Source organism: Falco punctatus (genome assembly GCF_963210335.1).
Source record: "Falco punctatus genome assembly, chromosome: 4".
In the NCBI taxonomy this organism is placed as follows: Eukaryota; Metazoa; Chordata; class Aves; order Falconiformes; family Falconidae; genus Falco; species Falco punctatus.
This window is the reverse complement of record NC_137583.1, coordinates 51,272,441-51,289,182: the sequence shown is the minus strand read 5'-3', so window position 1 is coordinate 51,289,182 and position 16,742 is coordinate 51,272,441. Positions and strand designations below refer to the sequence as shown.

The following is a 16,742-nucleotide window of genomic DNA, read 5'->3' as shown; positions in this document are numbered from 1 at the left end:
CCTACGAGGTGGACCTGTTCACCCTGGAGAAGAGAAGGCTGAGGGGACCTTATCAATGTCTACAAATACCTTAAGGGTGAGTGCCAGGAGGACGGGGCCAGGCTCCTGCCAGGGGTGCCCAGCGGCAGGACAAGGGGCAGCGGGCACAGGCTGCACCACAGGCAGCTCCTGCGGAACCTGGGGACAAACTTCTTTCCCCGGAGGGTGCCGGGCGCTGGCACAGGCTGCCCGGAGAGGCTGTGGGGTCTCCTTCTCTGGAGCCATCCCAACCTGCCGGGACGTGGCTCTGTGCAGCCTGCCCTGGGAGAGCTGCTTCAGCAGGGGGGTGGGCTGGGGGGGCTCCAGGGGGCCCTTCCAGCCCCGGCTAGGCTGCAATTCAGCATGTCACCACCTTCCCATTCAAGGTATTCAGCTTTGAGGAAAGCCAGCAAGATCTGATTTATTATAAATTTTTTTTCAGATGAGAAAGTTAACGTTCAAAGTTTATCCTTTCAGTTTCCAAAGAGGATTAACAGCATGTTTTAAGAAAGTTTTAAAAAAATCAAGTTAAAATTCCACATAAGGCACCTCCATTTCAGTATTTTTTTTGACACAGATACAGTGGCACGCAAGACTAGCTTGCACAGAGCAAGCCCAGCAGTGCAAAGCATGGATTTCTGCTAAAGAGCTGAGAGCTTCCAGGACACATGGCTGTTCCCAGGCTGCGTGCCCAGCCTCAGGAGCACCAGTTTCACCAAGAAGTTTGTGAGCAAGATGAGCTACAGCAATCACCACAGCATTGCTGCAGCAAGCAGCTGGCCTTTCCCTGACATCCCAGGGCTACTGTGAGGTTCAATAGCTGGGTCTTAGGGGACACCAAAGGCTGCAGCAGCAAAGCAGTTTTAGGACTGGTACTGCTGTGCCGTGGAGCCACACATTCTGCTTTAGGTGGGCAATTTGTCGGGCTCAGCCATCAGGTTCAATGCTAGCTGAGGAAGTTCCTTTTACTTCAAGACTTAATTTCCTGCCTTTCCTGGCAGAAGGTGCTTCTGCTGCTAGAGAAGTGGCCAAAAAATCAAACTCACAGCAGCAAAGGCAGGTTCAGAGCAGCCTCTCAGGATCGTTACCGTGATTCCTTACAGCCGGGCTCTTTCTGGACGTAATTCATGCTAGTAACACACAGCCTCGGAGGAAGCAGCTGTTGAGAATCCTGGTAACAGCTTTGCAGCCTGGTACTTCTAGGATCACCCAAGACAGCCTATTTCTGCGTTACCCTCAGTTACCAGAAGTTCTCCCTACTTCAAAACTCCTCTAGAACTAAAGCAGCAGCTAAATTCAAACTACTATGAAATAAAGCAATCTAGATTAAGTAAACAAGGTGAATGTGATATTTACGTACAATAAGCATTTTCCCCTTGAACTGTCTTCAAGAGGCTTCCCACAGCGGAACACAGGAGTTCAGCAAGGTGGGAACACCCAGCTGTAATGAACTATTTCCCATTTTACTTCACCACAACACATTATGCTACAAAAACACAGAATCAAAGCTGCAGCTGAGAAAAATAATTAACACACACCCACACACACCCCAACAGCAGGCTGCCCCTTAGCAGAAACAAGGTTTAAGTACAAATCAGATGATGCAACTGCAGCAGTATTAGCTTCATTTGACTGTATTTAAATAAAATAAAGCATTAAAAAAAAAACAAAAACAACAAACAGGCACTAAAATACCCTGAACCGGTGACACCGCGTATCAGCCTCTCCCCCCACCCCGGGCAGGCTGTTGGGCCATCTGTGAAGGTCACAGAACACAAGAAGCCATTTCCACCAAGCAGTGTCACAAGAATATTCAGAAGAGTCAGGTCCCAGCCAGCGTCCAGGTTGTTCAGATCAAGCCTGCAGCCACAAGTCCCATGGTGTTCCCAATAAAACAGACAAGGAGAGAACTGGTACCCCATAACCACAATCAAGGAACAGGCACATCTCCCTCCCGCTGCAGCCTCCCCCTGCTACGACAGGCAGTCTTTGCTTTTGCACTTCAGCCCTTAGAGTTTCTTCAGGCGACTGTACAGTTCCCTTTTGCTCTTCTCACCAGCCCAGGTTCGGCTTTTGGTGCGGAACCTTTTCAAGTCTTCTTTAAAGTCCTCATGGTGCATGGGGCGATAGCTCTGCGGCTCACAGAAACTCTGGGGAGGGGGGGGGGGGTGAAGAAAAAAAAAAAAAAAAAAAGAGAAGCTGGTTTCACTTCAGTGTGTGACAGGAGTGATGATCTCATTGAGACTCACCAACAGAGCCTGGTACCAACCATTCAAACAACTACTGCCAGAATAAACAGAAACGGACCCATTGCGGGAAGCCAAGCAATGTTCAAGGTTACAGCTACTCCAGAAGCGATAGCTGTTCAACAAAAGACTTCAGCCCTGTGTACAGAGCTCTTGCCCCAAATTTCCTGGCAGACATCAACAGACAAACAACATCTGTCTAGTATTCACCTTGGAATAGCACAGATTTGAAGAATCTATCTGGGAACCGGCCAGCCCCTGGCTCACAGACCAGAGCACTCGAGGCTGCCGTCAGCCGTTCCATGCTGCCACCTTGAGGCCCTGGCTCCTTCCACCTCGGGAGAAGACACCCACTGGGCCGAAACAAAATCCAGGCGCCCACCATCACAGGAGACCCAGCAGATCGCAGGGAGAGCCAAAAAACAGGACAGCACTCACTGCCACAAGCACCGGCATCCCCCACAGCAGCCCAAACGCTGGAAGACTCAAACTACCCCTGGGAAAGAGCACTCAGTCCCACGCAGGCAGCCCCAGAAAGGCCAAATATCTCACACCTCTCTGGAAACGCATCAGCTCACACAACAGGAAGGTAGTCTAAGAGATGCTCTTAAGATTTAGACTAAATCTAAATCGCTAAAGTGACAGTCAGGCCACAGTCTAGCTTGTGTCAGAAGAGCAGGACGAACTAGCTGAAGAAAAGAGTACAGCCGCTGAAGTGCCAGAGCGGCAGGAGCCGAGCAATACAAGAAACGCCATCCTTAGTGCTGGCAGGAGAGCTGCTGGGCATTTTTTAGTTCCCTTTCCTCAATTAGAGGCTGAAAACTCAAACCTCAAGTTCTTTGATTTTGCTATTTTAGTATAGTATGAGACTTCAGGGTTCCGTTCTTTATACGGCCATTTCTGTCAAGCCTGTCTTCTCTCCTAGCCCTTGCAGGCCAAGCACTCTTAAGAAATTCCTTCTACAAATGACATTTTGAACTCCTAGTTGTTAGAAAAGGGCAGAAACCAGTTTTATATTTTACTCTTGAGACAAGTGGAAAAACCTTTCAGCTATGGCAGCCAGACAGCTCTGAGGTATAGAACAGGCTCAGCCTCACTGCCGAGCTTCCCCTGCTCTCTCTGTACAGACCACTGTGGAACGGAGCAGGAAAAGCTACCCCAGCAACACCACCCTACTCCAAAGAGAAGGATCAACTACGAATACATGGGTATTATTTATCTATCATTTCTTCTCCTGCGAGTGTGAAAGAGATGAGTTTCAGAGAACGTTACTTACACGGCACCTTAAGAAGAACTCCTTGTAACCCCCCTTCAGGACATACAGCTCTGGGTAATGGAGGTTGGGGTATTCGTTAGCCAGCCTGTCCCGCTCTCTCACAAACCGGCACCTGCAGCAGGAAAAAACCCTGCACTACATCTTGTGTTCAATAAATAATACATGAAAACAGCTGTCGCCCAAAACTGTGATCTGAGAAATGGGAAGAAGTAAGGAACAGGCTGACAGGCCACACTGGCCCCAAAACTGTGGCTAGCTGGTTTTTCTTTTCCATCGCCACACATTCCAGTGTGCCAGCCCAACTTTAGCGTGGCCATTCACATCATGGGCTGTCACAACCCTGCCAGAGGTGACAACCAACTTCTACTCATGATAAACCGTGCATTAAGCAGCATGCTGTCACAGTAATCGGTGCCACCCCGAAAGCTTTGCTCTCAGCTGGCTCAGCAGTAAGTCCTTATCTAGGGGAGTATGGAATAACTCACATTCGAGGACCTCGCTCTGAAGAAAACTCGCAGTGGAACACTACTATCACTCGTTTGTTCTCAGATGGCTGGATTGGCTTCTTAAGCAAGTAGTCTTCCACATCCTCTTCCATATGCAGGTTGACAGCACCCTGTAAAGGCAGAGGCATGCCCCAGCACACGCAGTGAGCAGACAACAGGTACAAACCCACTCTACTTCCTTGCAAGCCGTCCCCTTGCCTTAGTTTCCCAGAGGAGCACCGGCAAGCCCCTCCAGCCAGCAGGAACACAGCTGCAAACCCAGAACATTACAGTCTGACACTGACTCTGGGTGACCTGGACCTGTTTCAGGTTGCCATTTCCACAGCTGTAGGTTGTGGCTTGTTGGGTTTCCCTTCCCATCTCATTGCATTCAAGAGGGCTGGCCAGCTTGCTCCAGCAGCAAACCAAGATCAGTTAGGATTTGCACCAACTTTTGTTCTTTGAAGTCTGTGGTTTAAATGAAGTTTAATATTCTAATTCTAGCTTCCCTAGATATTGGGATACTGCATACCAAGTGTCTTACATTCACCTCTGGAACCATCTTCCCAATCGCCACACAGGCCACCTCCTCTGATTAAGAAAAGCAGAACATTCCCTCCTTTGAAGGAAGAATCACTTTATGAACCAGGTGTGAGCTCAGTGTCCCAAGATTCATGCAGCACATAGGTGTAACAGGACTGCAGACCCCAGTGGGGCTCTTGGGCATCTCAGCTGTAACATATCCACGTGGCCTTGGATACTTGCCAGTGGTGCCAAGTGACCCCAGTTTGCAACTTCAGACAACTCTACGTTGCTCTTACAGGGTCAACATACCTTGATGTGTCCTCCTTCATACTCATAGGGGTATCTACAATCAATTATCACACATTCCTTGATGAAGCTTGCAAACTTCCCAGTCAGCACAGACACAATCTGAAAAAACAACCCACCAAAAGAGTTCAGTTGTTGCAGGATGGTTTTGCACAGCTCCCTCCCTGCTCCCAGTAGAGTTTTTCTTACTGTCCCTGGAGCACATACCATTTCCGAGTCGATGTATTTTAAATCTTGATGTTTCCCATCGACAGTGTGGAATAAATAGCCCTTTAAAACAGACAGCATTTAGTTGAGGAAATTCCAAATGAGTCACATAGAGGCAAAAGCACAGTGTCCAGCAGTTAGTTTTGTAGCACAGAGACTTTGTTGACAAGAATCTCTTCAGCAAAGCTCAAGAGCTAAAACCAAGAATTCTAAAATTCAGGGACAGAATTTCAATTTTGTCTCCTATGCTGAAGGGATTTTGTAAATCTTTTTGAATAACCACAAATGAATCGCTTTGTGTCTAAAATAAACCAAAAAAAGAGCACCCTTCTCAGCCTCAGCCTTTCCTGGTAATTTATGTACAGATAAGAAGGAAAGTGCCTTATTTGGGCTGGTTTGAGACATATCTACCGAGAAAGGTCATTAAAACACTTTAGTTAATACTTTAGCATTAAATCATTTGGATTACCTTTGAGAAGTCACCAATAAGGTCTCTCTGGTCACCATCCAAAATGTTTTCGATCTCTGCTGTGGAGGATTCCACCTTTACCATTTTCAGACTCTAGAGGAACACAGGTTAGAGGCCAATGCTGAGCACTGACAGCTGAAAGATCTTTTTCCCCCCCCATAACATAACAGAAAACTCAGAGTTTACGCTGAAGCCCTGAACTACAACTCCCCAGCTTCCCCTTTAGATTAAGGCATAATTCAGGGTCAGGAGTATGCAACTACTGCACCAGCTTCCCTAAGTCTCCTGCGCTATGCGGAGAACGCAGTTTTGCTAGGCCAGCAATTCACCTGAAAAAAGCGCTCTCACTACCCTTCTTAAACTAGACACTTATACTAGATCCTCTCCCAATCATTTCTGCATTACAAAATTGGATGCCAAGCCACCAACCGTTGAGTCCTCAGAAGGTGTTTCAGGCAAGCTTTTCCTCTTCTTGCTTTTCCCTGGAGAATTCTCTTCCTGGGATCTTTCCATCCTCTTCTGGGTGTTTCTTCCTCCACCATTATGGAGAGATGAAGAGCCAAACAACCGGCATCGTTTCAGCTGTGAGGAAGGAGAGAAGCTAAGGGTTGTCTAGCAAAGATTTAGCTTAGAAACTAAGCAAGCCTGAGACTTTTAGACTATTACAAATTTTGCCTTAGATCAGACACCACCACTGCACAGTGACAGCAGAATGTTAATAGGGTCATCTAAATTCAGGACCTACATTTCCAGTAACACTTGTTTCTTGCTGTATAGACCCGGGTGAGCTTGGAGCACCATAAGCAATATGAAGTTTTAGCAGAGTGCTTTATACCAATTAGCAGACAGTCTATCAGCAGATTAAGAGCTTTTTGCTGGAGTCTAAACTCCCTTTGCAGTCTATTATCAGATCAAACTACAGGCATTCCAGGTAAATCTGTGCAGAATGTGTTCAAGATATGTCAACAAGTGTCTGATAAGGGAAATCAAAATCTTCTTGAAGTTATGGTTTTGTAAAAAGAAAGTTGATGCCCAGACATGCACACAGTGAGCATTGTTCCACACTGACAGTATTTCAGGTAAACACACTTTTAAGATAACAGAATACTGAAAGAGGTTTATGCCATATCTTGATTTGTTGTTATTAGGGACACAGGATCAGAAACAGCATGATCATTTGTCCCAGCAGTGAAAACGGCTGTTAGAACAAAGTCCCTGTCTCTGTCCTGTGTGCTCTCACAGAACACTCACCCAATTGTCTGTCCCACTCATGACCAGCGGTGCAGTCCAGAGGCTCGCCACATCAGAAGGCATCTCCTCATCATTCTGAGAAAAAGAAAGTTGATTCTCATCAATTTTACCACAGGCAGAGACTGTAAATACAGCTTCTGCACAGCGTGGGCCAGTATTCCAGTTGAGTTCAGCTGTCAGAGCAATTTTATGAGTTTAACTCAATTACTATTCCAATACTCAATGAAATAATGGAACCGAGTTGAGACATGTCAGAGAAGGTAAGCTACATCATTTCATCGATTGATTAACAATGGTCTTCCTCCAAAGCTTTAAGCATTTCAAATTCAGTTAGAAACAATCTTTATTTAAGCACCTCAAAAGAAAATATTGCCTCTAGCTCTCTCAGCAAGTATCTAAAGAAAAATGCCCACTGCTCAAATAATTCTCTCCAGTAATGCAATTCTCATCTGCCAATAGGAACAGCAGCAATTCTTTAACATGCACCACATAAATCCCACTGTCGGCACCAGGAACAAGCACATGTAAGATAGAGACACTGAAATGTAAAAGCTGAAAAAGATGATGATAACTCATCTTCTAGGATTCCCTAGTACCTTGCTTTTTGCAGTTTGACTTACCACACTGACTTCTGCTAGAACATATGTACATTACCGACAGATATTGTTGGCAGACTTAATATTAGAGCTGATTTTGAAGTGTTTATCTTATTTTCTTTGTACATACCTTCAAGTCTTGCACATCTAACAGCTCTAGGAATCCATCGTCATCTTCACTTTCAGAGGAAGTCAGAGAAGACTGCTGCAGGAAAGCTGGCTGGTAGGTCTCCTGTTCACCCGCAGGTATTGTGCCCATGGGAAACTGAGACAAGAGAGTTAGTTTTAATAACATCCCTTCCCTTTGCTGCGGGATGCTGTAACCACAGAGGTGATGCCGTGCCTCCACACTACAGATCAAGAGTACTCAGCAGGATGAATGACTACCTGACTGAAGGAGTGGAGACGAGAATCAGCCCCCCAGCTCTGTTTCTGTGCAAGGTCCCATCGTGTTTTTTCAGTTGCTTTTTCCAAGCAATAGAATATGAAAAAGGTAATATTTTCTTCCTGGATGTCATATCTGGACATAAGATCCAACTGCACCTACACATTCTTCACTGTTTCGAATGCATCTACCTCAATATAAGTATCTACTCTGTAATTGTTTTCACTATCAATACATTTCTTTATTCCACATCAATGCCCACACCCCCTTGACTTACTGCAGCATAACCTCAGCTCTGTATCAATTGATCTTTCATGTTTTCTATGTGGCACATAAACAGTGGTGACTAACAGCTGATGCAATTTTTCTTCCTCCCAGACAGCAGGTATGCAGAAGATGAGTTGAGAATTAGTTGTAAACACCGCAGTACTTACTATCTGAGCTGCAGATGAATTCTGCCTTGGTCCAGGAACAGCTTTTCCATCAGGGGAATGGACATGCACATAACAACAAGAAGCTGGTTTGGTTGGCTTCTTAAACTCGAACAATTCCTGAATTAAAAAGGAATAAAGCAATCATTTTACCAAAGTTACAAACTGTGTAAGTTGCTAGGATTGTTTTATCTTTTTAGGGTTTTTTTTTAAAACTACCTGACCTTCTGGATTTAAGTTTTCTGCTGCCAACAGGAATAGTCTGATGCCAAATGTTTTCAAATTTATCAAGAGGACACAATCAAGCTTTTATCTTCTTGGTATCCCCTATGGGCTTAAGGCTTTTCTATTTCTTTTGTCAGACAACTGCTCTGCAAAAAAGTAATTATTAAAGGCAGCAAATGCTGTCTACTGACACCTGCTCTTCTGTAGAGACCTGTGGCAGCCCTACCGATGGGATTTCCAGCAGCATTTGTGTCCTGAGGAGCCAGGGCTCCCCGTGCCAGCAGCAGGAAGAAGAGACGAGGTGGTCTCTCTGAACAGCTTTCTGCAGGCACCCCTCGCAGCTAGCTAAAGCTAATGGCATGAATACATTTTCCCTTGCTCAATCTAAAAGGAGTTATGTTCAGCAGTGCGAAGGCAGAGTTGCACAAAGCCTTCTAAATTTTTATTAACCTATAATCAGTTTGCAGTTGCTATCATCAGTGCCGTAGCACTTCACTGCAAGTTCCCCTAAGATAAGCTACGCAAAACTGCTATGTCTGACCTGCAGCCTGGCAAAGAATAACAGAAGCCTTTCCCACCACATCCTCTGTTGAAAGGGTGTGCTAATTCAGCTGCCCGGGTACTGGCCTCTTACACCAGATCATCGCAGGCGACAGAAAGAAAGCAACACTTACATTCTCCTTATTTTCATCTTGTTCCAATAGTTGAAAAGCATCACTGTCCAGAGAATCAAAAAGGTTTCTCTTCAGAGCAGGACTGGATCCCAGGAGGCTTTGCTACAACATTCATACAGAGGTGCCAGCTCAGTATTGTGCAATACAGTCTTTGCTCAACATTTTAAGCAAAAGAGGTTTTAAATGAAGACTATAAGGTCTCCGACTACAAATTTGTGCAAACTACATGCAGCAGCCTTTTATAGTGACATCTCAGTACGGGTACCAAAGTGCTTCAACTGCATTAATGACAGACCCACGTTGCTGAAACTTCATGCTACCCTAAATGAGATTTTGAGTTTACAAGCTGCAATTCTGACAGTTTTCATTGAGTACCACATCAGTTATTCTTGAAACCAGCAAATGAACAAGTTATGGAACGCATCTATCTAAAACACTTAACATGCTGAATCCTTTAACATATAATACCAGTACCACCCTCACTTACCGGCAGTGAATGTATTCTTCTGAAAGGCATCCGAATGCTACAATAAAAAATAACCAAGATTTATTTCAACATTTTGTTTCAAAAAGACAGCAACATCAGTAGAACTTACTTTCCCCCCCTTCCCAATAAAAGCCCATAAGCTACAAAGGTCACTGCCAAACAAGTTAAAATAGATGTACACTTACTTCAGCCTGCTGGATTCATTAATAGCTTTCTCAAACCTAAAAGCAAGTGAGATGCCCCAGGTTAGCACCAAAAGGTAGTACACTGAAAATCAACCTTGTATTTAAGTCACTGTTATGCCAAGCCAGAGGTCCTCAAACTACGGCCTGCGAGCTGGATACGGCCCCCCAGGGTCCCCAACCCGGCCCCCGGTATTTACAGAAACCCCCGACCCCGTTGGGGGGTTGGGGGCCAGGGGGGTTGGGGGGTGTGTGGAAACCAAGCAGCCGCAGATGACTTCCTGCCACTTCATCCACGTGCCGGCCCCTGTTTAAAAAGTTTGAGGACCCCTGTGCTAAGCAGAAGCCATCATGCTTCTTGATGACACTTTGCCTTTCTCAAAAGCTATTTAGAGCCAGCTTATCCCATCCCAGACTCTGAAACTCTAGCTAGACTCTTTCTGCCCCTCCTTTCCTTAAACTCTTTCCAGGCTTGTTTAGACAAGCTGAGTTGAAGGAAAAAAAGCTCAGTAAACCAGGGACCAAGGGCACTTGTCCCCCTTCCCTGAAGACAGAAGATTAGGAAAAAAAATATATATAATTGAGAGTGGCAAATTCAAAGCTCAGAGCAACTGCTTGCTATCATTTAAGGCATGTAGAAGCATAAATTATAGTTTAAACATTGGGTGAAAACTGCAACGTACATGCAATTTGGTACAGCCTCAGACTCCTGGTAAGGTGCCAATGTCGTGCTCTAACAGCCTGGTTGGTACAACACACTTAACTCACACCCAAGGCTGGTTAAGTAAGTACTCTGGGACGCAAGACAGACAGCCTAGCATCTCAAGCTGCAGAACGCTACAGCACACACTTCTAGAGGTTTAAGAGAGAAGAGCTCACTGCACACACGCCAGCAAGGGGAAAGCCACATCAAGCCTCTCATTAAGCTACATCTGTTAACGGTGCAACATGAAATGCCACAAGTCAGGCTTAGCATAGGGTTACATACGTTTCCTCCGTAATATCATTCAAGGCTGCAGGACCGGGCGAATCCAAAGCACAACCTGGAGAGGAGACACAGACACAGCATTTTCTACTGAGTAATATCTAGGAAACACGAAGTGTCAGACACTGCTACAGATTTCCCCAGAAAGGCCCTAAGCTCAGACAGAAAACTAATGTATAAAGCCCTGCCTGCAGCCTCACCTCAGTGTAGAAGTAACAGTTACAGATATGCCATACCATTGGCTTTGGCCATAGAACAGCCAAGCGTCAGTGCTTGGGGAAATACAGGAGTAATTAAAACCAGTACCCCTAGCCCTGCCTAGAATGTCATATAGAACAGAGTCCTGCCACATTTCCTGGAATACTCTTCTTGGCTTATTCTCTCACACACGCATCTTAATAAACAACTTAGTCCTTTAGGGGTTTTTAAGCCATGTTTTTAGTTACACCCCTTCACAGGAAGAAATTTTGGGCTCATTCCATAACAAGTAGTCAAAAGGCTCTTCTTAATGCGTGCTAGTGCACCTGATGCACTTCATAAGCACAAACTGAGAGAAACATTATAGCTACATCACATTTAAGTACTGTCAAATATGAAGCTTATTTAAAACACAGATTCCCCGAGGCACTTTTGTATTATGGAAGTATTCACAAGCCCTAGCAACAGGACAACGGTTACCAGAATACTCTCCATACCATCACGGGAAGACTTGTTGCTACCTCAGTGACTGGGATCTAAACAAACAAGTGCAAAGAACTTATGTGACAAACATTGACAGGTAGTGGTCTCAGCACAGCAAAGACCTTAATTATGAGTGTTTTCTGAGCACTTAAGACCTGGTTTGGAGACAGAAAAAGAAAAAAGCCAAAAAGAAAGCGAGGATTTAGCAAGCTTGGTTATTCTATCCCACTCTGTGGTTTGTGAGCTATACTTGTATTTTAGCAGTTTATGAAGCTCCTTTGAAGGCTGGAAGTACCACACAGTCAGACTAGTGTGTGAATTCAGATGGAGACACTGATTTCCATCACTGGGCTGGACTAATGAATTATCAGAAACTTCCCTGTTTCTACAAGGTATACAGCAACAACCTATTCCATTTTCATTGATAAAGCATCTCATCTGAAGAAAAAAAAAATACTTCTAGGCAAGGATCAGTATTAAGATGCAACTCCCCAGGTTTCAGATAAAGAATCAGCTCATGTTAACAAAAAGCTACAAAAAAAACAAACCCCAAACCACAAGACAAACCCTGCTCAGTGGCCTCGATTCAAGCAGGCATGCAGAGCAGGTTCACGCAGTTTGGGTTCAAAGAGAGAAAACAGAGGGTGACGACTTGCTTTCATCAAAGTTATCACCCTCCAAAGGGCAGAAACTCAAATTGGTCCTATTCAGAGCTGAACGCAGATATGCAATGGATCCTAACAATGAAGGATGAAAGGCTATCTCCCCATTTTCCAGATCACAGCCCCAGTGCGCAACTATAAACACTCACAGGCCAATACCTGCAAGACACCACAGACTACAGAATGGTGGGAATCCAATTCACTGGTGAAGTCTATCTTGGGCTATCTTTAGCAGCCATCATCCTCAGCCATCTCCACGGCAAGAAGGGCTGATACACTCATGATAAGGTGTTGACCTACTACCATGTACAGAGCAGAACATCAAGGCAATCAGAAAACGGCAGTGATAAACATCATGCTGGAGTACAAAGCATGACAGGTCAGCAACCACATAGTGTAGTAAGTCATAAAAAGAAAGCTAAGAAAAAAAGGAAAAAGTCATCTCTGTTGAGTTCCCCTGGGGGGAGGGGGCGGCACAGAACCAGTTTTTCCTCCACGTTGGCTCTACTGCTAACATATTCCAAGACAATTAAAGCAAAAAAAACCCTCCCACAACCCAAACCATGAACTGCAGAAGCTTGCTGAGTGATGGTTTGCCTGCCTCCCTCTTTTCAAAAGTGTAGGAATGAAAACTGGCTGCACAGATTGCAAACTATCCAAACCCTGGAAGCTGCTTGCAATGAAAGTCATCTAAAGATACAATGCTTTTCATTTCTTACTTGTTAATTGAGAAAACTGTACCTGAGTCTGCTGATTCTGATGATGCTGTTCTTTGTAGACCATTGGTATTCTTGTTTCCCAGATCTTGCTCAGCATTTTCATGCTTACTGTAAAGGAAGTTAGGTATTTGTTTTAAATGCTCATTGAAGCAAGAAATACACAATATAGCTGCACCTGAATGAAGATATACAGCACAGATAATCATAACCCAAAACCTTTATCATTGGCCAAGTGAAAGGACTCCAGCTTGGCAATCAGACCACAGCTCCTTGAGCTCTGTGGGCTGTTCAGTATGGGGACAATGCCAACACCACATTGCCACCCTTACAAAAAGGCTCAGATCTAACACCTACAGGGACTTAAGCTTCAGGGTTTGGTTTGCGTTTTTAAAACAGCACATGCAGTGCTGTTAATATTATAAGTCAGGCTTCCAAAACAGAGCCAAGGAGAGTGTCATTTAAGATGGTAATTGTCCTGGTTGCCTTTCCAGTCAGACACACTCATTTGATGTGTGGGCAGGGGTCACAGCAGCTTCAATACAGACAGACATGCCTATCGTACGTAGCCTCACTCTGTATTACCCTAAATAAGGGAAAGGCTACTTGAATGTGGCTCCTCCATCACATGGCTTAAAAAATGCACCAGGGCACAAGCTAGGGCTACAAACTCAAAGGACAGAATAATGGACTGGTACAAAACCTGTACAGGAATTTCAGGAACCTGAAGGAGGGAAGGCTCATAAAGAAAGCAAGTGATTACAGAAATGACAATAATATAAAAGCAGCAAACAAAAAACAAATACTAGGAGAGCCATTGAGCCCAGAGTGGGTCAGGTCAAAACAGGAGCCATACAAGTAGAGAGGCTACTGTAGGAGTAATGAGATTAAAGGAGAAAGGAGTGGCAGAGCCCACAGACCGCAGCACTTCCCATGTGTGAAACAGTGAAGGGGGGGGGGGGGGGGTGCGCAGGAACCAGGAGAGGGTGTGCAACAGGCTGAAAGAAGTCAGGTCACAGGAGACAGGCAAAAGGTGGCAGTGAGGAGCAAAAACTGAGCTTAGCTGATGCAGCTAGGCAGGAAGTACCCGCATTAATCTTTGGGAGAGGGAAAAACACCCAACCCTGGGGTCAGGCGCAGGGAAGGGCTCAGGAGCGAGGTGGCTGTCCAGAGCAGAACTAGGGGAAGATGGTGGTGGGATAGGGCAGGGGGAAGATGGCCCGCAGTGCAGGAGCCATGGCTACATGCAGGCAGGGAGGAAGGCCAAGTCTCGGGGCTCCCTTGGGAGAAGGGCCTATTTAGAGAGGAAGGCCCCAAGCAGGAGGGGGAAAAGAGCTCTGCAGCGGTGGGGGCACCGGGAGGCGGGGGCTGAGGGAGGCCACCCATGGAGAGGCCTCGGGTCTGTAAGGGGGGAGCGGGGGGGCAGGGCATGGGATGAACACCTCGAGGTCTCATCTTGTGGGGGTGGGGGGGAAACAGCTCCTCGAGGCTTTGCTTTTTTGGGGGCAGGGTTAGGAGAAAAGGTCATCGAGGCCTTAATTTTAAGGGGGGAGGGGTTGGAAGGAGAGAATGCAGGATGAGGTCGTCAAGGCCTCACTTCTGGAGGGAGGAGGTGAAGAGATCCTCAAGGCCTCGGTTTGGCTGGGGTGGCGAGAAGATATCCACGAGGCCTCACTTTTTTTGCTGGGGGTGGTGGTAGATGCAGTCCCCGAGGCCTTGTTCTGGGGTCTGGGGCCAGGGAAGGAGAAAAGCTCCTCGAGGCCTTGCAGCTAAGGGAGGGGGCAGCAGAGGTAGCAGAACACCGGGGGGGGGGGGGTTTCTTTGGGGGGGTGGTGGGGTGGTGGTGTGTGTAAGGAGAAAAGTTCCACAAGGCCACACCGCAGGGATAGAACTCAAGGCTTTGGGTTTTTTTGGAATGGGGGGAGAAGAGCCGCCCCCAGCCTCGCTTCGGGGCCGGGGTCGGGGAGAAAAGGCCCCGGATGCCTGGTATGGCGCGGGGGAAGTGGGGCTCCCTCAGGCCACCCTTCGAGTCAAGAAAGGAAGAAGCGGGGGAATAGGCTCTTGGACCTTGGGAGTTGTTGTTTGGTTGTTTTTTTTTAATGGAGGGGGCATGGTAGAAGCCCTCAGTCAAGAGGAAGGGGGGAGCCCCGGGGAGAGCGCACAGCAGCAGAGCCCCCCCGCTTTGACTGACCCTTGTGCCAGCTGCTCCACGGTGAGGCGGCGATCTAAGACCGGCAAGAGATCGGTGGGAAAGAGAGACTTGACCACGGCGGGTGAAGTGACGGGGACCGGCGAGAGAAGCAGGCGGCGGCGACGGCGGCGGTAAGAACCGCCCGGTGCTGGATCCATAGCGCCGAGCTGAACCTGTCCGTCCTCCTGTCAGCGCGGCCCACACCGCTTTGACCCCCGCCGCTACCCGTCGCCCGCTCCGAAGCTGGCGCCAAACCTCCTCTCAACCAATCAAAACCCTCCCTCTGCGTGACGAAGGCAGGTGTTTTTACTCAAATCGTCCCACCTACAGCGATCGTTTTGACCAGTAAACCGACGGTGAGTGTCCGCCTGCCCGCCTCCAACTGTTGATTGACGTCACTCCGAGCCAATGGAAAAGCCAGCCGGGGGAGGGGCGGGCTCAAGCAGCGCGAATGTCTGGCAACGGGTGGACTATATTTCCCAGCAGGCAACGCGGGAGGCGGTGTCCCGCCTTGCCTGCTGGGAAATATAGTCCACCGCGCCTGAGGAGAGCTCCAGCTTTGGCGCCACATCTCCTCCCGCCCCCAGGCCTGAGGGGAAGCGGCTGTAACTGGGAAAGATAAGGGGGGAAAAGGGCCTCCATGAGCGGAGGAAGCTTTCCGCATAATTTCTCCTCAAGTGAGGCGCTTGTCAGCGGCATCAGCTGCTTTGGTGAGACATTTGGTAGCGTGAAGGAGAGCCAGCTTACATCCCTGCAGCACTGACACAGGAGTGACGGCACTTGTGAAATTGCAATGGGAATTGAGAGACGAACATGCACCACATGCTCGCATAGGCATGTGAGGTACCAAAAGCAAGCACACTCAGGCTGCTCCAAACAATCTTGCACCTGTCCTCTACCTTCAGGAGACTGTGATATATACCCAGGTGCTGCTATTTGCCTTAAAAAAGGCACCCAGGTTTTCAAAGGACTCTTTGCCCTGCCTTACCTTTTCCCTGCCCTGTCCTCTGCCCACGGTCACAGAGGAGGATGGATGTGCTGTGAAAAGGAGGAGACTCCTTGTGTGGGTCAACCCTCAGGCCTGGCTGTTTGTGGACTCTGCAAGTGTAGGAAGAGTGGTCCCAGCTCCAAAAGACATGGTCCTATTTTACAGCTGGAGAAATGGGATGCTCAGGACATGCAGCGTGGGTTGGCAGATCTCTGCTGTCAAAACCAAGTCCCTGGCAGATGTGCTCTGCCGGATCTCCCTGTGATGGTTTCAGAGGCCACAGTCTCCAGCTGCAGGGCTGATCCTGTTGGGTTCAGTGTTCCCAGCCTGATGCAGACACATCAGGGGATCCCACACCTCCAGGACATGACCCATGTCCTTCTGCCTGGGCCCTGCCACCCACCAAATTCACATAATGCTCCTGGTTCCTAAATTACACAACTTGGCATTTGGTCCCCCTCTGACAACCCAGGATCTCACAAATCCTCATCACACCCCTGTCCCTGCCACTCTTCCAGCTTGGAGAGCCTCGGGCTATGCCCTCACCCAGCTATCCAGTCGGCCCTGAATATTTTTCTTTCAATCAAGTTTTTACATTTTTAGGCCAAAGCAGTTAACACCACCATAAGCAGCTCCCCACACTGCCTATGATGCAGCACTCTACACCAAGCCAAAGCAAGCCATGCAGCGCTGCCAAAGACTGACATAGGCAATCAAAGCATCTTCCCTGCCTCTCTCCTGCTTATTTGTATGTGT

At 47.2% G+C, this 16,742-nt stretch overlaps 1 protein-coding gene across 1 annotated transcript; it reads right to left on the bottom strand.

Moving 5' to 3' along the window:
• Nucleotides 1-423: 423 nt before the first annotated feature.
• Nucleotides 424-16,687, bottom strand: CDC25A (cell division cycle 25A). Its single transcript, XM_080385783.1, has 16 exons — nt 14,999-16,687; nt 12,833-12,918; nt 10,752-10,806; nt 9,767-9,802; nt 9,582-9,618; nt 9,095-9,196; nt 8,199-8,315; nt 7,510-7,644; nt 6,784-6,858; nt 5,962-6,114; nt 5,533-5,625; nt 5,064-5,126; nt 4,860-4,958; nt 4,026-4,156; nt 3,541-3,652; nt 424-2,168 (listed from the first exon to the last, which is right to left on the bottom strand). The coding sequence occupies exons 1-16, from the start codon at nt 15,154-15,156 to the stop codon at nt 2,028-2,030; spliced, it is 1,593 nt and encodes a 530-aa protein (XP_080241909.1). The 5' UTR covers nt 15,157-16,687; the 3' UTR covers nt 424-2,027.
• Nucleotides 16,688-16,742: the final 55 nt, after the last annotated feature.

Excerpts from the sequence above, each read along its gene's own strand:
- CDC25A (XM_080385783.1), bottom strand. The coding sequence starts at position 15,156 with ATGGATCCAGCACCGGGCGGTTCTTACCGCCGCCGTCGCCGCCGCCTG. Across the intron at positions 10,807-12,832 it reads ATCAGAATCAGCAGACTCAG|GTTGTGCTTTGGATTCGCCC; the intron begins GTACAGTTTTCT and ends TCTCCTCTCCAG. Across the intron at positions 2,169-3,540 it reads AGTTCTTCTTAAGGTGCCGT|AGTTTCTGTGAGCCGCAGAG; the intron begins GTAAGTAACGTT and ends CCCCCTCCCCAG.